General features: G+C 43.8%; 1 protein-coding gene across 12 annotated transcripts in view; it reads right to left on the reverse strand.

Annotated features, from left to right (window-relative positions):
- Positions 1-603: 603 nt before the first annotated feature.
- LDLRAD4 (low density lipoprotein receptor class A domain containing 4) overlaps positions 604-24389 on the reverse strand; it is a 328427-nt gene continuing 304641 nt past the window's right edge. For 10 of the 12 annotated variants that reach the window (XM_084779090.1, XM_084779087.1, XM_084779089.1 and 7 more), the window contains 2 exons: positions 9928-9981; positions 604-2208 (listed from right to left, as the gene is read on the reverse strand). In XM_084779090.1, the coding sequence (XP_084635216.1) occupies positions 1678-2208; positions 9928-9981 (585 nt within the window). In that variant the 3' untranslated portion in view covers positions 604-1677. The remainder of the gene's footprint in view (positions 2209-9927; positions 9982-24389) is intronic. The other 2 variants (XM_084779093.1, XM_084779084.1) reach the window with 1 other exon arrangement.

Below are 24389 nucleotides of genomic sequence, written 5' to 3' on the forward strand. Positions count from 1 at the left end.
AGCTGCCACTGAGCAACATTTTGTTACACGCAGAGAGGACAGACCACCCTCCAGAAAGCAGGCCTGCCACTACAGGTGAGCCTGCCTTGGTGGGGGGTTTACAAAGCCTGTAGAATAAAGTTGTTGGGTTTTTTTTTATTCTACATAAGAATGTTTAGAAATATTAGAAATAGTAAACTGATTTCAAATACTGAGAAGCAATTTTCCAGCTGCAGCTTTGCCCGCCATGCCTTGTCCTGAGTCTCTACCCAACCCACCACCTTCTGCTCTCTAACTGACCACAGTGAAAAGACTGGCTAGCGGAAGTGAGTCTGGTATGAGTCTGGGAAGGTCTGTGCCAGATTCCCCTAACATGCGACACTGGTGATATGTAATGGCTTATTATTATGCCAAACTTCGTGTTCTTTCGGGTCCAGGAGCATATTAAACATAAGGGGCCATTACCAGCATGGCACTTAGAACGCCAAGTGGGTTTGGGGGCAACTGCTGGTGCCAGGTGCTGAACAGAGCTCCCTCGCAGAACTCAACAGAACTGCCTAGGAGAGGGGAGAGGCAATGGGACTCACTGGGCCCCACAGTTCAGCAGTACACAAAATAACCATCTTGCATTTTAAACAATTTATTGCATAAAATAGGGTATGTGTCTGAATATATTTCATGCTACAGTGAAAAAAGTCTAACTTGCTGGCACTGCTGGAAATAAGGCTAGCTCTGCATGATACTCGATACCCAATGCAGGTGTTTCTCTTTCCCAGCCTCTCCAAATACCTCAGTAACACACTGTTTCTGGCTGCAAATTCTTGCAACATAACCACTTTTTAAAATATATGTAACTTGGTAAACACCAGGGCACATTCCCAAATACCTTTCTTATATGACTCTGTGGACACTTGAGGATGTTCCTTGGGCATAATAGCCATCCATAGGTGACAAGACGACATACAGAAACGTCACACAATACAGTTTCCCTCATCCATATTTTTAAACATTAAGATAGTGCAACTCTTAAAACATACCATCACAACACAAATCAGTTCCTCTCACTCGTCTAACTTCTCCAACTTTATACCTTGGCACACAAAACAGGAGTTTCGACTCATATTTTTAAAACAAAATAAAAGTTTCACACCTTTGGAGAAAAAGCAAACTGGCTGACTCTTCCTCATGATAATATATAATAATTCTTCCTTCTTTATTCAGTTAATTATAAAATAGGCCATTCTGGCCTCATTTATCTGTAGTCTCCTTTTGGAATTAAATATGTCAAAAATACCTCTGTGGGTCTTACTTTCATGATGTTTTCAAAGCAGCCTTCTCGGTTCTCTCTGCACGCCCTTTGCCAAGATTAGGCCATCTCTAGCCCTGACTCCACCCCGCCCCCAGATGAACACTGTGTGTGGCCAGACCAGATGGAAGTTTGTATTGTTTCAGTCTTGTTTGCATGCAATTCCCGTGAAAGGAATCAGAAACGAAGACCATGTTTGCACATTTGGTTTTACTCAGCTGTACCATGTAGAGCTGGAAAACACTGTGGCAGGGGGCCCTGCAGGCCTCGCTCTCTCTCTCTCTCTCTCTCTCTCTCTCTCTCTCTCTCTCTCTCTCTCTCTCTCTCTCTCTCTCTCTCTCTCTCTCCCTGCCGAGGTTTCTCTCTCCTTGAAAAGTGCACTGTGGAGGGATTCAGACCAGGTCCCCAGGCTTCCTGTCTTTGCCCTTGATGGGTACTATTGTGCCCTCTGAGTTGTTCGGCTGAAACTGTGGTCTGCTGCCCCTGTGTGCGTTGCTGTGCTGGTGGTGGTAGAAGGAAGTGCCTGGGTAGTGACCCATCACCTCACTGTAGGTCGGAGGCGGCCCCTCCATCCTCCCATTACTGCTACAGGTAGCTGCACTGATGCCTGAGTGGCTGCTTGGTGGGCATGGTCCCCCGTTGTACATAGAAATGTCTATCAAGTCACTGTCAAACACCGTTCGGTTGGGTGGGGCCCTCACGGACTCTCGGTTGAGTTCCATCTGCTGCTCTGGGTCCCGGAGCTGCAGGGTGCAGGGTCCCTGGTAAGGAGGTGGCTCCTCCCCATCTGACAGGGAGATGGTGGGAGGCAAGTCAATCTCGTGCTGCACGTAGGGGTAAGTGGGCTGGAAACGACTGAATGGATCCCGCTGGATGAAGGACGGAGTCGTAAACCTATCCCTGCCTCGTGCGGCACACATGATCTGCAAGGAAAAGAGAAGAGGCCTGAGAACATTCTCAGTACAGCCATGACCAACAATGGAACAGGCTCAGGGAAGCCCCAGCTTGCTTTGTGTTCACACCAGCTTTCACACGCCCCTCACACCATATCTCATGTAAAACAGCACAGAACTTGTCCATAATCAGATGGGTTTTTTTTGGGGGGGAGGGTTGTTTGTTTTTAAAGGACGGGTTAGACCTACTATGTATTAGTGTATCCAGGAAGGCTAAACTTCGGTGGGGGGACTGTAGCTAACTGAAGATTTGGATGAAATGGAGTTATTTGGGTAAGCGACAAGGATTCAAACGGGACGTCATGGAGTGGTGAGAGGAGGGCACAGGGATGAGGCAAGGAGCATGGTGCAGTCCCCTACGTAAGGTCAGAGGTGACCTCATCCACAAGCCTCCGTGGCTCTACCCATAAAACATAAGGCAAGGCAAAGCCTTTTCCCTTCTCAGGACCCCATCCATGATTGAGCAATGGGAGGAGGGGGTCTCCGAGGTTAAATACTTTTGAAAATAAATAAACATATCAGAAAAGTAACTTTCGGGGCGGGAGGATTTCTAGACTTTTACCGTCATTGCGATATAAGCTTACTACAGGTTTTTACAATTATTTTTAGTTATTAATGTGAAAATTTTACATTTCAAAGTAAATATGATTGTAAAAAAAAATTCCCCCAAATAAACTCAGAGCATGTATTTATTTAGAACTCGTCTCTTGGGAGTCTTCTTTGAAATGGTAGCAAACAGGCTGCCTCTGTGTTAACAGTGAAAGAAAAAGTCAGAATAACAGAAAAGAGATATCATTCCAAATACGGAAATCCACAAAAGATGTCAAAAGAGGAGGGGTGGGGAAGCAACACAGGGAAGCGAGCTGAGCATGGCCTCGGCCACTCAGTTCCCTGGCTGCCAGTGGAGGAAGCAGAAATTATTCTCAAAAGGTAAGTCGGGAGGAAAGCCTGGCAGCCCTCCCCTCAGGGCGAACCCTTGGCCCTCACAAGCCTCAGCGCCAATCACAGTCAGATCAGCAGCAGAGAAAAATCCCATTCTGTCACACTTTATGACTGGGGGGGAGGGTGGGCAGCGCAGCCACCACACTGAGATGGGATGGGGTCTCAGTTAAAAAGAGAGCTACCCCCAGGGATCAAGACCAGGGAAGAGCTGCAGGTCAGCCAACCTCAGTTTGCCCTGACATAGGCCCTGGAGGAGGGAAGACACACAGAAGCAGTCCTAGACGGTAGGAGGGATAGAAAGTGACAGGCCAAAGCAGCGTGACAACATGAGGTTGGGTTCGTGCTAGGATGTGTATAGAAAGAGCTGGAAACAAATGTGTTGGGTTGAGGGCAACCTTGGAATTCAATATTCTGAGCATGAGGCCAGTAAACGGATCAGATGCTAGAGGCACCCACCTGTCCTTCCTTCACTGCTAGAAAGCGAGTAAACTCTGAAGTCCCAGGACTGTACTCAATACTATATGCTGCCCCCCCCCCAGCAGGGTGACGAGTAGGAGATCTTGAATGGAGAAAGACAGTTCCTCCACCTGGGTCAGCCTCAGTGCTTTCAAAGCCCTGGGGAGACACTCCCCAGCTAAAGCATTAGCCACCCTAGCATTATGTTCAGGGAGTCTCCAGAGGATGAGACAGCCTGCCCAGCCCTCCACTGCAAAGCTAAGCGTGGCCACCAGAGACTCCTGGTGAGTAAAGGAAAACTGCCAAACACAGCTCTGCCAGCTATCAGATCCTTGTCCAGTACTGACTCAGCAATGGGAGGCCCAAGTCCAAAACCGTAACTGCTCCGGCTCTGTGCATCTAACTGGAGGTCTCCAGCTTTCAGGGACCCAGGAACACGTCCCAATGCTACATCTTTATTTACCTTTGGGATTCCTTTTATAAATCAAAAGAATATATATTTTCTTTATCTGTGTGAGGGACTGGGAGGGGGATACACGGACCTCAGCATATATGTAGCAAATCAGAGGACCACTTGGGGGAATTTCTTCTTGCCTTACACCATGTGGATCCTGGGGAGAGAACACGGGAATCTGGCTTGACAGCAAGCACCCATCTCACTGGACCATGGTTCCATTTTTTACTACACACACCCCCCAGGGTTTTTTACTTGTATTTAAGAATGTCTTGTGTTTTTATTATTCTCCTTCTCACACTCATTTGTCGTTATGCATCTTTCGATTACTGAACAATAGTTTCTCTTTCTCTTAGTTGCCTTCTATCTTTTTGTTCAAGTTTCTCCCTTCCCCCTTTCTATATTTAATAGTACTTTGACTTCATATTATTGTTAGTGTTTGTAAAGTTATTACATTTACCTATGATATTTACACACATATACTTCATTCACACACAGCACACATGTGAAGGTCAAGAGACAGTTTTCAGGGGTGTGTTCTCACTTTCCCCATGTGGGTTTTGGGGACCAAACACAAGTCACCAGGGTTGGCAACAAGCACCGTTATTCACTAAGTCATCCCATTTGCCCTTTAAGCAGTGGTTTTCAGCCTCTGGGTGGTTAACACCTCTGGGGCTTGGCTGACACTTTCACAGGGGTCACCTATCAGATATTTACATTGCATTACAATTTATAACAGCAACATCACAGTTACGAAGAAACAATGAAATAATTTTATGGCTGGAAGTCACCATGACATGAGAAACTATATTAAAGGGTCACAGACTTAGGAAGGTTGAGAACCACTGCTAAAGGACTCTTATAGGTGTGTACAGGTGTGTGTGTGTGTGTGTGTGTGTGTGTGTGTGTGTGTGTGTGTGTGTGTGTGTGTGTTTTCACTCCCCTTGCATTTATCTGAATTGCTACTGAGCTTACACATTATTGAGAAATCTTTGTTTTTTTCTTCTCCTCCTAATCTCTTGCTCTTCATTCCTTCCTTTGATAATATTTCCCCAACTCTCCTCTTCTTGCTCAGTTATTTGATCTCGCTCCCCCTGTGTTTACCCCCTCCCTGCTTCCTTTCTCTGCCTCATTCACTTACTATTTCTTTTTTGTTGTTTGTTTGTTTGTTTGTTTGTTTGTTTTCTGAGACAAAGTGTCACTGTGTAGCTTTGGCTGTTCTGGACTTGCTTTGTAGACCAAGCTGTCCTCGAACAGATGGTGATCCTCCTGCCTCTGCCTCCCAAGTGCTGGGATTAAAGGTGTGTACCACCACACCCAGCCATTCACTTACTATTTCTATACTTAAACTAAGCAATTTTAAACCTATAGCACACTCATACCATAGTTTTGCTATTTTCAGCTTTGATATATTTTTTCCTTTTTGAGACATGGTCTCTTTTCATCACCCTGGGTGGCCTGGAACTCACTGTATACCAGGCTGGCCTGGAACTCACAGAGATCTGCCTGCCTCTACCTCCCAAGTTCTATGATTAAAGGTATGCACCACCACACTCAGCTTATATATGGTCTTCTTGGTGATATATTAGTGAGTGATCATTGAGGTTAAGTGTATTTCCATATCAAGTATGACATGTTTTTACTGCTGTTACAACAGTTTGTTGTTTTGTCTTATTTTGTTTTGTTTTTCTGCATGGTGCTGGGGATTGAGCCTGTCTTGAGATGTACTTATTTCTCTGGAAACCTTAAAACATAGCTCCTCTGGATAGATCAACCAACACACTCCCACAAAATAAATGATACCCAAACTAACAGATGTACACATTGCAATAAAGAAATACAACAAACATGAAAGAGTAAGGCAGCATGACTCCACAGAAGCTCATAACTACTCAACTGCTCAACTCAAAGATACATAAAATACTGGATGAAAATTTCTAATTATTTTTCTGGTAAAAGAGAATGCAAACAAGATCAATTCATTCCAGAACCTGGAAAGTTAAGTCAGAAACATAGAAAAAAAAGTCAACAAAGTAGATAAGAAATTCATCACACACACACACACACACACACACACACACACACACACACACACACACATGTAAAGTCAACAACATAGAAGAAAATGTCAGCAAGAAAGCTGAAATTTGGGGAGATTAAAAACACAAATGATAAAAGTGCAAAGTCTATGGAATAAAATAAAAAACAATTGAAATCTCCACCAATAAACTCACCTAAGCAAAAGAAATAGATTAAGGCAAGGTTGACAAAACAATACATTCAAACATAATAAGAGGGGGAAAATTTAACAATAATGGCAATGGCCAAGAAATCTAGGACCAACTCAAAAGTCTCCAGGATATAAAAATAGAGTAGAGATGAACTCTAAAGACATTGAGTATTCAAAGAAACATAAAAGTGTCCCAAATCTAGAGAAAAGGACAGACACAGGCACCAAGAACTCAAAATGGACATGACCAGAGGAGAACTCCAGGACATTTTATAGTTAAGACAGCAAAAATGCAAATTAAAGAAACAATATTAAAAGCTGTAAGTAAAAAAATACAAACTCACCTACAAAGGCAGGGACATCAGACTAACATCAACCTCTACAGCAAGCCTACAAGCCAAGAGAACATGGGATGACAGATTTCAATCCCTGAAAATAAAGACTTGTTGGTTGGTCTATCCAGAGGAGCTATGCTTTAAGATTGCCAGAGAAATAAGCACATCTCAAGACAGGCACAAAACTAAAGCATTTCTGAGCTTTAAGCCAAAGACTAGAGGCAACTTAAAAGGAATGCTGTGTAGAGAGGAGGAAGAAACAACAGGAAAGAATAAACTTCATGAGAGCCAGCAATAGCCAGCTAGTATCACAATGCACAAAAGTGGTGGGTAGAAATTAGTAAACATATCCCAATAACAACCTTAAATATAAACAGCTTAAATTAACCTAATAAAGAGGTACAGACTGGATGAGTGGATTAAAAAAAAATTATACCCAACTTCTCTTGTCTCTAAGAAACATACCTCACTGGCAAAGGCACCCACGGGTTTCTTTTTCTAAATATAAACCAGAAAGAAGGCCTAGGCTTTCAGGGGTATGCAGACAATGTGGCAAGGGTTGCCACTGGAGCAACGAGTGTAGGTTCAAAAAGAGATATTCAAGGTAATTTCCTACCATTTGGAAATAGCCTTGAGGGCCTCACTCAAGGCCCCACAGCAAAAATAATGAGATGTTTCAGTCAAGAAAAACAGCAGTTCAGAGACACTGGGTTATAGAAAAAAAATGTAGAACTAAATCACCCTATATACTACAAGGATTATTAAAATCAAAGAGGAAATCAGCGAAGGTTTTGCATTGGGGACAGGGTTTGCTTATATTGCTTAATTCATTGAAAATGCCTCTAAAACTTCCTGCTACACACAGCACAATTAGTAGCTTAAAACAGAAGAGGGGAAATGTGGTGAGAATTCTATAATTTTTGGCTTCTATAAAAGACACAGAAATATATAAGAATATGTTTTCATTTTAATCCCAAGTGTGTGGATATGGGGCTTTTTTTTGACTGTCTGCAGCAGCTAACTGACTATGATTTGCCTCATGCTCTAGCAGGGGTGTGATTTTGCCAGCTGCAGATAGTTATTGTGACTGTATGATATTTGCAATTCTGGGATTTCTTCAAAGGGTATATAAATGCTAGGGCCCCAAGAGGCAGGATTTTTGGTTGCTGGTTGTTTGTGCTTTGTTAGTAGTTATTCTCAAAAAAGAAACAAGAAGAAATAAACTAGATTCAAGGCTCTCTCTCCCCTTTATCCTTTTTTTTCTTTCATCTAGTGATAGGGGGTGAAACCAAGGGGATAAAGGGTGGGGTAAAAAGAACCCACAACATAGCAAAGACAAGCTACAACTATCAAATTTCTCAGCTAATTGTTCTCACAAATATGTACAAAGTTCTCTAAGAAACATTCCAAAAATGCTTGCTCATCAATATTATTGTTATCTTACTCACATCATCCAGGGAATAAAACTAGCCTAGATATCTATCAACAGATGAATGGATGGAGAAAATGTTGAGCATATACACCATAGAGTTTTGTGAAGGCATAAAGGAAAATGAAATCATGACATTTGCAAGAAAATGGATGGAACTGAAATCATTGTTAAGTAAAATAAACCAACCTCAGAAATGCTATTTTTTTAGTGTAGCTTAAAGTGTGTGGGGGAGGGGAGGGAGGGAAGGAGGGAGAGAGAGAGACAGAGAGAGACAGAGAGAGTGTGTGAGTGTGTGTTATGAAGCTAGAAAGAGAACATGAGGCGGTTAAAAAAAAAGATCTTAATGAAAGTGAAAAAGAGACTGTAGAATACATGTGATAAGAATCAAAAGAGAGGCAGAGGCAGGTGGATCACTGTGAGTTTGAAGTTAGCCTGGTCCACAAAGTGAAACCAGGACAACCAAGGCTGCATAGAGAAACTGTCTTGAAACAAAACAAACAAAAAGAATTGAAAGAGGCTACTGGAGGAAGGAAGGAAACCAATTGGAGAGGAAGGCATCAGAAGATAAGGAGAAGACAGTGGGGAGGAAATCAAATGTGAACAAGTATGACACACATGTATGGAGATAACATAATAAAGCCCATTACTTCTAAATGCTCATATAAGATTAATTATATAAATAAATCTCCTTGCTTTATCCCAATTGTCTTCTAGAAAACAAATGCTACATGCATGTGTGCATCTGCGTGTGTGTGTGTGTGTTTGTGTGTGTGTGTGTGTGTGTGTGTGTGTGTGTGTGTGTCTATCCACTGACTGGTCTCAAACCATATTTTTTTCTAATTAAAGGCACTATTTTAATAATTCAGTATGTGACAAAGTTAAAAATGAATGAGTTTAATCTATTGTAGAATCAAATATACAACTTGACTAGGATGACAAGAAGGAAAGATGTGATGGTGAAATTGTGGCAACATCAGAACCCTAATTGAATGGTTCTAGGGTAAAATTCTCTATTGACTCTTAATAAAAGTCAGACAATGTCTTAGTCCTAAAGTGTCTTCCAAAACCAACTCTATTGACCACTCTCTATGAACTAGGCATATGTTAAGTAAATCTACCTTATGTCTGCATTTTTATTCCTCTTCTCTAGAATATAGATATTTATGTTAATGGCATTAAGAAAGACAGGCATGGGTTCTGATTAGGCCACAGAGTACTGGAGGCCGGAAGGGCGACCACCATAACATCTTTATTTTTTTAACAGGTGGATACTGAGAAGCTCTCCTAAGAGAGTTTTTGTTTGGTTTGACTGTCCATATCTACATTGGCCCCCACACATGCCATTGTTCCATGATCTTTGTACACCTAAGTTTTGTTACTTTTACATTTATATTGAGATACTTAAAATTCAGATACTTGAAGTGCATTATGACACATGTCTTTATTTCCAGTTGGGAAGGCAGAAGCCAGTGGACCTTTGCGAGTTCAAGGCTAGGCTGATCTACATAGCAAGTTCCAGGCCAAAAGGTGCTATAGGGTGATACTCTGCTTCAAAAACTTCATATTATTAAAATGGGTATGTGAGAAAATCGCATGCTATTTGATTGGCATGAACCATGCCTACACTTACAAAGCTCAATTGGTAGCTCTAAGACAGTGCAATGCTCAGCAATTTTCAATCCATTCTCTGAAAAAAGTTGAGACACATGGCTCTAAGGAGAAATCCCTTTTTGTCCCTTTTAACCAACGTTACAGAAAATGACTTCATCCTAAAGTCGATTTTAAATCCAAAGCTGTGGCCATGACTTCTCCCCCCCCCCCCCACCAGCCTCCACCTTACCTCTGAAGCCCCTGGCCGCTGCACGGAGCTGTCAGAAGGCCACAGGGACCCTTCCTGGAGGTGGGGAGGAGAAAAGTGAGGAACAAGAGATAAGAAAATCATTTGTTTCATAGAATAGCAGTACTGTCCCCCAAAAACATTAAACCCAAATATTTGAAACAAGAATAACTTGGCTCTTTGGACAATGGTTGGTTCATCTAAAACAGGAAACAGCTGATCCCTTTGAATGCCTCATATCTAAGTGGGAGGCTGTGACCCAACAGAACAATTGGAAAGCTTAGATCCAAGACATAATGGATTTGAAGTCAATCTTCAACTCATCTATGTAATCACGCACTTCAAATGACCATCAAACTGTATACAGTTGGTGTCTACACTGCAATAGTCCCTGGGTTAGATGAGCTCTGAGAGGCCTCACCAAAAGAATGAATCATCATGGCCTGCCAGGACCAAGTGTCACCCCCCGACCCCCCATCACCACACAGCCTGAAATCTGTGGCTGCCACAAGAGACTGCCCACAAGCAGTTTCCCAAAGCCTGGATGGCATTCCAAGATCTTCTATTGCGTTTATTCTTCAGCCTGAACATTCACAGATCTAATCCGATAACTAGGGACTGTCTTTTCAAGGAATGTTTGGCAAAGGCCCACGAGATAGCATAGCATTCACTGCCCAGCTTGAGGACCTGAGTTTGATTCCCAGAATTTGAATGGCAGTTGGAGAGACGTGACTCCTCAAAGTTATTTCCTCACGTGCACCAGGGAACAAAACCAAACTTACATACATTCATGAATACACATATACATACATAGTGCATACATACATAATTGAGATTTTTTTAAATTTACAGATCTAACAAAAATTTACTTGGCCCGTCATGCCTTTCAGGCCCTTGGCAAAATGCTGAACTGAGATGGTTTAGTGTGGTCACTCCCTGGGGCTACTATTCTCTGCATAATCAGTGGGTGCCTAATCACGTTCTAATAGAAGGCCAAGTCTGCTTGCCTAGACATTTTCCTCTCTGGGTCCATCCTGCCTTACCCTCTACAAAAATGGCTTCTTTTGTCTCTACAGAGATAGCCTTTCTAACATGAGGAACTCAATGGTTTCTCTTCATTTTATGCATTCCTACATGCACTTTTTGGAGCCTCGTATTAACAGATTAGCTCAACCAGCTAATTAGCTGCCCACTAAGGGTAGCCATAACCACAAACCTCAATGTGGAATCTGTACCATGCAATGCTCCTGATGATAGGGAGACATTGGACAAAGTTGATTCCAAATCGCCTTGCACTTTTTAAGGCTGATAATATGCTTTTTTTTTCTTAGATTTTTTCATACAATCAAATTGTCACCATGAGTGAACACATTGGTTTTTTTTCCCTTCTCCAGATAATATAGCAGACAGTTCTACACTTTTGATCACCAAAGTAGGAGGAAAACATTTTCTTCTCTGTGAGGCTCTATGTGGGGAAAGCCTAGACAGTTATAAACATGCAAAGCGAGAGGCTTTCCTGTAGCAATGCTGCTCCATCTATGTCTATAAAAGGCCAATGACTCATATGAGTATGTGTGTGAGACAGATTATACCTTCTATAGATACAGGCTATGCTATGGTTTGAACGAAGAAATGTTCCTCATAGACTCGTGCATTTGAATCCATGGTCCCCAGTTGATGGTGCTGTTTGGGAAGGTTATGGAGGTAAAGCCTTGCTGGAGAAACTATGTTACTAGAGATAGACTTTGAGGGTTTATAGCCTCATTCAACTTCCTGTTCCTGCTTTCTGCTTCCTATGTGAAGATGAAATGTGATCTATCAGCTCCTGCTCTTGACCCCATGCCATGTCTTCCCCAGGATTATGGAATCTCCCTCTGGAACCATAAGCTAAAAATTATCTTCCTTAAGTTACTTTTGGGCTATAAATATACAAACCATATAGTTTATATACAACAATCTATAGTTTATACATAATAAACTAGATGTACGTGTGCATCTCTGTGTGTGTGTGTGTGTGTGTGTGTGTGTGTGTGTGTGTGTGTGTGTGTGTGCAGTAAGAATTTTGGTTTCTTTAAAATATGAATAATGTTATGTGAATATGTTTTTGTTTTACTCTCAGATGTGGGATACGGGGCTGCTTCAGACTGACCACAGCAGCTAACTAGGATTTCTCTTGTGCTCCAGCAGGGGTGTGATTTTGCTAGCCGAAGATACTTTACATTTGGAATCCTCTTGAGGGGATATAAATGCAAGAGCTCTGAGAGGGCCTTACAGCAGCTGCTGCTTTTGATGCCCCTGTTTGCTCCTGCTGCTGTTGCTGGTTGCTGGCTGCTGTGTGCTCCTGCTACTGTTGCTGGTTGCTGCGTACTCCTAGTGCTGTTTCTGGTTGCTGTTTTCTGCATTGCTGGCTGCTGGTTGGAGATATCCTCATGATGAAGATCAAACTCACCCCAAGGAACTTGATGCCCCTAATCAACAGGACCTAGTCTAACACTACTTATGCCCACTTTCCACTCTAACCTTCTTTCTCTTCTACTTAGTGTTAGGGGGTTGGAAGGGATGGGGTGGTGTAGGGATGTGGGAAAAAGAACCCAATAAAGTAGCCACAAGCCTAGCTACATGTATGTATATGTTGCCTTTTATGTTAAGCACACTTTGAATTGGTCTAGAGCAGTGGTTCTCAACCTTCCTAATGCTAAGATACTTGAATACAGTTCCTTAGGTCATGGTTACCCACAACCATACAGTTATTTCATTGGTACTTCATAGCTGTAATTTTGCTATGTTATGAAGCATAATGTAAATATCTGATATGCAGGATATCTCAGGTATGATCCCAAAAGGGGTCACAACCCACAGGTTGAGAACCACTGGTCTAAAGTTTTGTCTCAGCCCTGGAACTTGTCTCCTCAAGGAGCACAGCATGAAGACTGGGGCACTGGACCACCCTGTGAGTTTTGATGTTTTATTCATGTATGTATGGAAAGGGGACACAGTTTACAGTTTTGCAGGTTTGAAAACACACATTTACTTTCTCCTTTACATTTGAGAAACCAGTTTCATGTTTTCTTGTGTCTGATTGCTCTTAGAACAGAGAACAACCTTAGCATTTCACAAATCCCACCTGTTTGACAAAAAAAAAAAAAGTCAGTATCAGATAGAAAGATGATCTGATCATCAAAATCTATGTCTTTATTATTAAAAAGGTTAGAATATGTCATGATCAGGAGCACTAATTCCCTGCCCTGCCCCGCCCCCCAAATTTGGATGGGCTGTGAAGAAATAAGAAATGTTCCCAATGTGGTGGTACTTGAAGGGGGCTGGGAAGTAGTTTGGTCATGAGAATAGAGTCATTGTGAACACAATCAGTTCTCTTGTAAGAGGAGACCAGAGAGCTAGCAAGCTATCTTCCTCCATATAAGATGTACAGGACTTTAGACACCAGGCCAGAATCAGGCCATACTTATAATTGGACCATGGCACCGTGTTTCACAATGTACCATAAACTATGACCTCCAGTATTCAAAATGGTGGTAAATGTCAATTTTCTATAATATAATCAATCCATGATGATTTACAGTAACCAATACAGACTTTTATAGTTTTGGCTTTTACATTTATACTTTTTAAAAAGCCATTTTAATGCTTAGATGTACTGTAAGACTAGGTTTCACCCTTATTCTTTGCCATGTGGAGATCTAGCCACCAATACTCATTTTCTAATTGAGGGATTTTGGCATCCCTGTTGGCCACTTTTGGCCATCTTTGGAAAAGGCTTATTTCAGAACTGTAATATATTCCACTGATTATCCCAATGCCACAGTTTTAATTATTGTTGGCTTTATGCTGAGTTTTGAGATAAAGAACTATGAGACCACCTCCTAAATTTGTTGTTTTCCTTTAAAGTCATTTTGGCTACTGATGGTCTCTGGGGATATCATAGCAATTATCAGATGGATTTTTGTTTTAAATTTCTACAAAAAGCACCACTGGATTGTAAATATCTGTGGATACTAAAGACTTTCAAAAATATTAAGATGTCAGTATTTTATTAATGTATAGAGGGTATCTTCTCCATTTCTTTATGTCTTCTTTAGATATTCAACAGCATTTAAAATCACCATAAATTGATTTGGTGGTTTTATTTAATTTTAAAGTTTGAAAATTTATTAAACAATAAGTCATTAGTCTCTATTAATTTTCACTTTGAAGTTTTTAATTCTATTTAAATGGAAATGTTTTCTACAATTCCTTATAAAAATCAGACCATCTATTGTTAGTTTAAAGAAACGCAGCTGATTCTGAGCAGCAGTTTTGTGTCCTGCTGCTTTGCTGGATTTCACTTAGTAGTTGTAACTTGTCTTTGTTTTGGTAACTCCTCAGGGTTTACTATGTATAAGATTGTGTCATCTGCTCACAGGTAACCTTTCTTCATCCGTTCCCATTAGGGAGTTGTGCTGACTAATATTATGCAAACTTGACATAAGGTAGAGTCATCAGAGAGAAGGAAACCTCAATTGAAAAAATGCCTTTGTAAGATCAGGCAGTAGGCAAGCCTATAAGGCTTTTCACAATAAGTGACTGATGTGGGAAGGCCCAGACCATCATGTGTGGGGCCATCCCTAGTGCTATGAGAAAAGAGGCTGATCAAGCCATGAGGAACAAGCCAGGAAACAGCTTCCTCTATAGTCTCTGCATCAGCTCCTGCCTCTAGGTTCCTGCCTTGCTTGAGTTCCTGCCTAGACTTCTTCAGTGGTGAACTGTGATATATATGTGCGAGCAAAATAAAATCTTTCCTCCTCAAGTTATTTTTGGTTATGGTGTTTCACCACAGCAATAGAAACTTTAGCTAAGACAAATGCCTTTTGTTTCTTCTGCCGACCGTTCTGACTAGAACTTCCAACAAACACTATATTAAATAGATAAGGCAAAATAGGGCATCTTTATTTTGTTCCTGATCTTAGAAGAAAGTTTTAGTATTTTACTATTGATTATGTTTTTTTCTGACTCATTCTCTCATAGATGAATTAAAAAGTTAATGTATTGAAGTTTCCTCTTCCCATTCATCTTCGCCAAGAATTTTTTTAATGGAATGATGTCGACTCTTACCAAATACTACTTCTGCAACCACTGAGATGGTCACGTGTGTGCTCTTCCTACCTCTTTGTTCTGGTACTTAGGTGTATAGCACTGGCTGATTTCTATATTCTAAGCCAGCCTTATATTCCAGAAATAAACCTCACTTGGCCATGGCATCATTTCTTTTGAAATGATGTTGAAATCATTTCTATTATTTTATTGAAGATTTTTATGTCATTATTCATAAAAGAGACTCGTTTTTGGCTTTCTCTGCTTTGCATCTTTGTCCTTCAGTATTGGGAATGCTGGCCTCTTAGAACGAGTCAAGGAACTGCCCCGCATTTTCAGTTCTCTGGAAGGGTTTGAGAAGGAGGGGCATCAGCTCTTTCACATTTGGTAGGGACTGCTAGTTCATCCATCTGAACTTCCTTTGTTATGAAGGTATCTTCGTTACACTTTCTCTTGCTACAATTAAACAAACAAACAAACAAAAAACGATCAAAGGCAACTCAGGGAGAAAAGGGTTTATTTCACCTCATAGTTCCACATCACAGCCTGCACTGAGGAAAGGCAGGGCAGGAACTCAAGGCCAGAGCCCAGAGATAGGAACTGATGTGGAGGACACCCAAAAGAGCTTCTTCCTGCTTCTTCTGTCTCATTCAGCCTGCTTTCTTGTACTACCTGGCACCACTAGCCGGTGGGGCGGCACCACTCACAATTAGCTGGGCTCTCTCAAATCAATCCAGAAAATGTGCCACAGGCTTGCCCACAGTGTTAGCGTACTAGCCTGGAGTCTGCCTAGAAACCAATGATGTCATTACCTTCCCACCACTAGATGTGCCCCTGCCCAGTATATAAAAAGAGCAAACCCACCCTGTCTGTCTGTCTGTCTGTCTGTCTGTCTGTCTGTCTGTCTGTCTCTCTCTCTCTCTCTCTCTCTCTCTCTTGGTACCACTCCTCCTTTCCTGCTCTCCAACATTTCTACAAATAAACCTCCTTATCATATCTGTTGCCTGGCATCTTATTTTTCATATTTAATACACAGGCCAATCGAATGGGGCCATTTTTTTCTACTGAGGTTCCTTCTCCCCCAAATGCTTCTAGCTTGTGTCATGTTGACATAAGATTAGCTAGCCTAGGGTGTATTATTTATTTTTCTTGGCTAAAGCAATATAAGGGATGAAAGATGGATTTTTGGCTCACAGCATAAGAGGAAGCATCCACTCTAGCAGGGACGCTATGGCAACGGGATCAGCTCATGCCTGTGATGGTGGGATTGGCTCTTGCAGGGAAGCTTAGAGAAGGACCAGAAGCAAGTCCAGGCTATAAAATTCAAGAACCACCTCTAACAAGACACTTCCTCCATCTAGATCTCACCTAAGGATTTTACAGCCTCCTGAAACAATGTCACCAGATAGGGACCAAGCGCTCAAATACATTAAGCAAAAGAAAACAGGAGGCTTTTTACTCAACTGTTCAATCCTCCTTACTAGTTAAAGGTATGTTCAGATTTTTTCAATTCTTTCTCAAGTCAGTTTTTGGTAAGGTGTTTCTAACCATTTGCCTGTTTAATCTAGACAATCCAATTTGTGAATACATGGCTGTTTATTGTCCCTTGTAATCCTCTTCATTTCTATAAATGTTGGATAATGTTTTAAATCAGGAGAAGGCAGTCTGTAATTACGACCGGCCTCAGGTCTCCTGCGTCCATGTGCACTGTGACCCGGTGTGAGGGCACCCTCATAGCTTGGACTTCCTTGTGCCTATGCTTTCAGCTCTCCTTCCCATACAACAGTGGGAATAGTGGGACTCACCCGGGAGGCCACTTCTCGGCATCCTGGCTTCTCTATAGGGGCTCCTTTCAGTGACCGAGTCTCACATATGGCTTCAAATCATTGCACACCTGTTCTTCCACGTGTCCCATAGGGAGAATTTCAATGCAGAGGTGGAAGTGGTCTTCAGATACCCAGCGACATCTTTGCTTTCCAATAAGATAATTTCTCTTCCCTGGCCTTTTTCATATGCCTTTTTTTACCACCCGGATATTACCATACTGTCTTTTCCACTCTAGGTGGCAGTAACAGCTTAGGACTCAGTACCTCTACATGGCCACACACGCTCTGGCGGCCACACATTCGCCTTTATTCCTCCTTGGGCATCTATCCTCAGACTTCTTAAGACTCCTAATTCTACTCAATCTAGGGCACATCCCTTAAGAGAGCAGACAAACCTCACAGGAAGATCTGCTGGGAAGGAGAGACGGGAATCCTTTCCATCTGTAGAATAATGCAGCGTATCCAGAGAAGAAGCCATCAGGTGCTTCCCCCCAGCCTAGAGGGGCCCGGGAGGGGGGCAGTGCACCACCACACCCCAAGAAAAGCCAGCAAGAAAGAAGAAAGCTTTGGAGACAAGAAGACCTTTTTGGCCTTAGAGGGCACCATCCTGCTGCCAGCTCTGGCCCCTTCTTTGTACAGAGGGGATGCTTCATTGGTGGCACAGGACTGGAGGGCTTTTCAGGAATAATTAAGAAAACGTTGAAGCATTTCCTATAACCATACCAAGAAAAAAAATACTACCTGATTAATGTTAATGCCTTATAAACATAAAAGATTACTACATTTTATTTATTCCATTTAAGGGGCCTCAAGAGGCTCAGTGGGTAAAAGGTATTGTTGTGCACATCAGAGGACCTGAGTTCTACCTCTGGAACACACAGTGAGAGGAACCCCTGAGAGTGGGCGTCTCTACATGGGCCATGGCATATGACCCTGCCTCGGATAACATAAAAATTTAAATGTTCCCAAATATTATTTTAACATGTTATTTCCTTACTTTTTTTTTCCCACCAATGCAAACCATTCTCAAACTAGTTCCCTGGAATCTAAAGATGATCAGAACAGGATTGGATTTACCCTCTGTTTATGTGAAAAGAGGATTTCTTTCACTTTTAAAAGAAAGGATCCCTGTGTGGAACTCAGGTTGGTCTAGAATACGTATATTCTCATCGTGGTAGGTTTTATTTAAAATTTATTTCACCTTTATTTATGTGTATGTGTGTTGAGGAAGGTGTATGCCCATGTATATAGTAAGTAGATGCCAGAAAGGAGTATCAGATCCCAGGACAGGCGGTTTTGAGTCCCCTAACGTTAAGTGTTGGAAACAGAGCCCAGACCCCCTGAAGAGCCATAGCTCTAGCCCCTTGTCATGGGTGTTTTAACAACACAGCTGAGATGCCAGTATCTGCATCACCTTCTGGAAGCAGCACCCACTTGTTGTGGGTCCTTTCTGATCTTTGTATGGCTCAGTTTGGGATTTATAGCACCCATCTTCCCAAGTCACCTGGCTTTGTGCCAACCTGGTACTCTACAGCTTTACTCAGCCAACCATTGGGCTTCGTTCTAAATGCATTTTGGATGATGGAAAAGCTCAGATCTACCCTCAGAAAACAGAAAATGAAGACACCTTGATGGAGAGAAAAAAAAAGCAGTTTTCTTTTATATGAAACCCAAAGATTACGATCTCTAAAGGTAATTCTAAAGCTATTCTGAGCAGCGGTGACATTAAGAGGACCGTGTGAGTTACTCATGTGGCTCTAATGATAAACTTGGCTACTAAAAATGTCCATATAAGCTGTCTCAGAGGGTAACCGGCTGCATCCTCACCAGACTCTGCTTTGCACCATACTTGAAGGGATACGTTCTGAATCTGAAGGAACCTGTTCTAGGGCTCCAGGCAGAGAGACCAAAGGCTAAAGCCCATCCAGTGGCCACCTGGCAGCTGAACCTCTTCCTGCCAGGGCAGGGAGACAGACAGTGTAGCTGGCAACAGGAAGCTCGTGTCGAGAGTATCGGGGTAAACACTGCCCTGCCCTGCCCTGGCTGCCTGCTGGGCACTTAGAAATGTGGTTCTGCTTCTTATGAAATAATGGAGAATGGTGACTGGCCGACAGCTCCATCTGCTCTAAGGGAGCAGGGATATCACTGTCGGGGAAGCCACCCCCTGACATTACCTTCCATCACCTTCCATCCCACCAACCCCACCAGACAAGGCTCTGCCACACTCATTTTTAGTCCAGAATGTCAAAACAGGACTACAGCACTAGCATCAATCAGCAAAGACGCTACCGGAAGTAGTTTCTTCCATCATTTTGCAAATACTTTTCTAAACAAAGTCTAAAGTAGGTAGAAAGGAAGGAGGAATTCTTCAGTCACTTTGGTAGAAAATAGAGATGTGGTACCCAGGCCTTGGACTCCGTGTACCCTTTTCTGGGCCAGAGCATGGTCTGTGGGTTTCTGATAGCCCTGTAGGTTCAGGCTCCACCTCAGAGCCTCACAAGTGGGCTGAAACGGGCACCCGCCATGCTCAGCATGTCCCAAAAGGTCTCGTTTCCAGTGACTGCTGAGCCCTAGTTCTTCCAGATGTATCCAGAATGTTATCTGCTGCCCAGTACTACCAGAGGCTGCCAGGGTAGTACTGAGCTCAAGAGCCCACAGCCAGCTCTTTGTTCTCAGTCACAGGCTTTAGCCACAGAGGGGGAGGTCCTGGCCCAGAGAGATGACTAAATGGCCTGTCAGGACAGTCACAGGACATGCCACACTTGGTTGACTCAGACACACGCCTCACTCCTGAATGAGCAGAAATGGTTCTTTACTTTCACAATGGCATCTGTGCCGTTTTGTTTGTTTTTGTTTGGTTTCTGAAAACCTGAAGCCCTTTTAATTCTCTTGTTTTGTTTTGTTTTGTTTCGTTTTGTTGTTTTCTCCTGGTGCTTGAGGCCTGAGTGCTAAACAATCTTCCTTTAAATACAACTCCCATGGCAGGTGTGGTGACTCACACCTATGGTCCCAGCACGGGAGGTTGAGGCAGAGGGTGTGAGTTCAAGTCCAGAGTGGACTACAGAGTGAGATCCTGTAAGCAAATAAGAACCGTGGACCTGGAGAGGGGGCTCAGTAGTTCAGAGCACCTGGTGCTCTTGCAGAGGTCCAGGGTTCGGTTCCCAGCACCCACATGGTAGCTTACAACCAATCATAGCTCCGGGTCTAGTTCCACCCTCTTCTGACCTCCATCGACACCAAACATACATGGGCATACACACGGGCATACACACGGGCATACACACGGGCAGGCACACGGGCATACACACGGGCAGGCACATACTCATGCACACATGATACAAACATGCAAATCTTAAAAAAAAAAAAAAAAGAACACTTTTAACACCCCCCACCCACTCTACACCTATCACAATGTTGCAACCCAGTAGGCAGCAATGGCACTGTGACAGGACTCAGAATCCCAAAAGAAAACAGGATTATGGCCACAGGTGTCCACTGGCCCATCTCCTGGGGCTTCTGCTCTGTAGAGCATCCCGGAAGGCCAGGGTGGTGCAACACGTCAGAGAAGATTAGAGTTCCAAAAATTTGTGTGACTCCTCCCGCTCCGGCCCCCAATTCTTAACAGTTGGGTCAACTTCTGTGAGAGGGGCAACTGACAGGCACTAGCCATGTTCCAGGTCATATATATATAATTTCTTCAGGGTGTAGACTGGTCCCACAACACAGCACTCCAAGGCTGAGGGGCACAGGTTTCTGCATTAGCAGAAATAATGATCACAGAAATCTGGTTCTCTTTCCCAGCATTCAGGGAGACAAAAGAGATGGCCCTGAGTGTCCAGGGACGCTAGATTTGCGGGCAGATGCTTGCCCTTCCCAAGCTGCTGGTACAGAGTCTCAGCGGAGAAGCCCAGACACCTGACTTTGCACAACTGATCGAGTTCCTCCAGCAGCTGGTAATGAAGAAACGCCGGGCCGTGACACTTCTTGTTAACTTTTAGATTGAAATTTATGCTTTTACAAGTCAAAAGTGGCTGGTCTCTACTATCTCTGAAGGCTCAAGACACAGTAAAGCCTCTTTAACCCTGTCCTTCTCTGAGGCCAGCCACCTCTGCATGCCCACTGGCCACACTCCTTTCCAGAGGTGGTCAGCACGGCCCACCTGGCTGGGGTCCGGTTGTCAGAAAGGACCTCTCTGGCACCTTCAGCAGGAAAAGCCTAAACCAGTGTTCCTCAACTAGTGGGCCGAGACCCCTTTGTGAGCTGCATAACAGACATATCAAATATTTACACAGTAGCAAACAGTAGCAAACATTACAATTAGGAAGTAGCAACATAATAATTTTATTGTGCATGGGGGGGGGGTCACCACAACATGAGGAATTGCATTAAGGGGTCGCAGCACTAGGAAGGCCATCTGTTATGGCTGGGTCTGGAATACCTAGGCCCTTTTATTGTTTCTACATTACTTGGTAATTTAAGATCATGGAAAGAAGTCTAGATTGTCTCGAAGCTCTAAGCCACACAAACAAGGTGCTTAGATCAAAGACCTGTTGAGGGTGCCTCAAGAAAAACAAGAGAGATTTATGCCACAAATCTATCTCCTGCTGTTGGTCATCATTTGAACTTCTACTTTTCCTTGAATTTAGGCCTGAGGTATCTTTTTTTTTTCTTCAGTGACTTTCACTGGTCAGTATTATCCCATTGGCAGGCAGGATTTCAGAGGGAGGCTGGCTGGCCTCAGGTAGATGGGGCTGAGGCCATACTTCAAACCTGCATTGTCCCAAACAAAGAATGAAGGGACAAGAGTTGTTGGCAATGCGAGAAAGGATAGCAGTGGAGGTAGGAGCAACACGTGTCATCTCTGTGAAGTCCCCTCAAGATGGTGCAGTGTAGAAAGGATCATGGTCCGAGAGTGGCTGGACTGCCCGTGCCTTTTCACAGGACTGTCCCCAGTAACCAAGGCCAGTCAAGCGTTGGAGATCCCAATCTATACACTTTCTAGTTTGATTTCTGCTGCTGTTAAAAAAAAAAAAACCCACTCTGACCAAAAGCAATATGGGGAAGGAAAAGATATATTTGCCCCACACTTCCAAGTCATAATCCAGCACGGAGGGATGTGTTAGAGCAGGAACTCAAGTAGGAGCTTGGAGCTTGGAGGAATGGTGCTGCTGGTTTGTTCATTCTTAGGCTCAGGTATCTCACTTCTTATGCAGCCCAGCACCTCCTGCCTAGGGATGGTACCAACCATGGGGCTGGGCCCTCCTGCATCACTTAATACCCAAGATGGTCCCCCATGGACAAAGCTGGCCTACGCAATTCCTCAGTCCAGAGTTTCCTCTCAGATGGCTGACTCTAGGTTGCCAAACTGACAATTAGATCTAATTAGGACAAATCATTTCATTCTGCCTTTTGCCTTTGATCTAAGTGAAGCGCCCGCTAATGAGAAGAAAAGGTGGCTCATACCTTCCCAACCAGTTCAAGATGAACACAGCGTTGTCATCACACTGAAGATCTCACATGGATCTAAGTAGGCAAAAGACCTTAAACACTCTGCGTCATTCAGGATCAGGACAATGAGGGCCGCCCCCTCCCCTCCCCTACCCCTCTCGTTGTGGGAACCTTGTGCACCTACATGCTGCCAAGTGGCAGTGTCTAATGTACTTGTTCACACCGCTAGGGGAGGTGAACCTGAGGCTTTGGGTGCTTGCAAAACAAAGGTGCTTCAGGATGTAGGGCTTGGGTAGCAGATATGAGCCTGCATGGCAGAGGCACAGTGGACATACGAATTCATCCCCATTTGTCACTCTGCCCCAAGTTCCACAGATCAACCTCCCATCCAGGGGACAGCATGGCCAAGTGACGAGAACAAGAGCAGAGCTCCCTCTCTTACGTGATGTGCGCGCCAAGCTCCTGCTTTCTCTTGGCAGGAAGATGGTGAACACAGACTATCGTTCTGAGAGGCCAAGGAGGGCACCCCAGAAAAGCAACCAGAAGCTGTCCAGACCGGGCCAGTCACTGCGGTAGAGGGGACAATGGGGTTTCAGGTCCACTTCACAAACACAAGGGGCTGGTGAGAACGAAGCATTCCCAGTGCGAGCAAAAGGATGGTAGTGGAACCTTGACCTCAGCCAAGGATGACAGTTGACCGCTCTATCCTGGTCACTTTGCTCTCCTGGATCTGATGAGGTAAAGGGTGGGATGGACAGAGGTAGATGGATATGGCTAGGGAAAGTGTCTACAAAGCAGTCTCTGAACAGCTACGTCTCCTGTGGCATAGAAGAAGTGTGACCTTCTCGGTGTGGACACATCAGGGCAGCCAGGAGAACTGTGCTGCTTATGGTGGTGGTGGCCTTCCTTGCCAGCAATGTGCATGTGTAGGTGGCCCCAGTTTCTCTGGGGTCTCCTGTTGAGTGGTCCCTGCACACTACAGGATGATCAGACTATCTCTGTAGTCCACATCCTCAAATGTAACAGCATCCCAGTCTCTAAGGAACACCCCTAGCTGAGGGTCAGAGGTATAGAGGAGTCGTCTGCTTTTCCAGACCTCGTAAGGGAGCAGCACTCCATGGGAGGAGTTGGAGTAGAAACTCGGGTGTGTGCAGAAGAGAAAAGATGTTTCCTCTTCATCCACTTTCTCTCCTTTTTAGAACCATAAGTTATGCGAATAGTCCTTCTCGGGAAACAGAGTCTCAGTCTAAGATGGAAGCACCCATGATCACAGCTGAAATACACCATGAATTTTATAAACCATGGAATAGAGGCCATGTCTAAGCTGGGCAATATGTCTCCAGTTGCAATTAGCAGAGAAAGAATACATAAGCCCTGGGGAAGGAAGGCGCCCAGCTCTGGATCACCCAGGGGGGCGGGGGATGAAAAGAGCTACACAGTAGCTCAGGAGTGAAAGATCATACTGTTCTCACACCCACTTCATAAACACAGGTATGAAAAGCAAGCCTCTCTACAGGATCCACCGTGGCGGTAGACCCCAGATCTCAGCACACAGCTTACACCATCTGCTAACAGAGCAACCCTCAGTTGACAGAATTCATCAATTACTGACTGTCCTCGTTGCTACTCAATGTGCACCCTGGAAGGACCTCTCAAAGCCATTTTCCCAACTTCTGGAAAGGGAGGTCCTGCCAGTCAACATGGTAACACACCCTGGCTCATGGTCTCATGCTCCCAAAGAGACCAGCACAAGGTAAGCCACCAGGTAAAGGAGAAGTGCCTGTCCAAGCAAAGCCACATGAGAACTTTGCTTCTTGTCCCTTTCAGGCTGTCTTCCTGCTCTGCCACTTGCTTGGTAAATAGATGACCACGGTGCATATGGCCAGGATGTGACACTCGAGGACAGTGACAGCAAGAAAGCATGGGGCTGGGTCTGCTCACTTGGAAGCTGATGGTGCCCTCACTCTAGGCAAGTTCCAAAAAAAGATGAAGGGAGGGGCCTAGGTAAGGGACTGAGAAAACTTGTGTCACCCATACGGGAACCCTGAGTATTTGGGGACTCTTGGAGCACAAAGCGCAAGACAGGAAGGTGGGACATTTTAG

This window comes from Acomys minous, assembly GCF_964271855.1.
Source record: "Acomys minous genome assembly, chromosome: 4".
NCBI lineage: Eukaryota > Metazoa > Chordata > Mammalia > Rodentia > Muridae > Acomys > Acomys minous.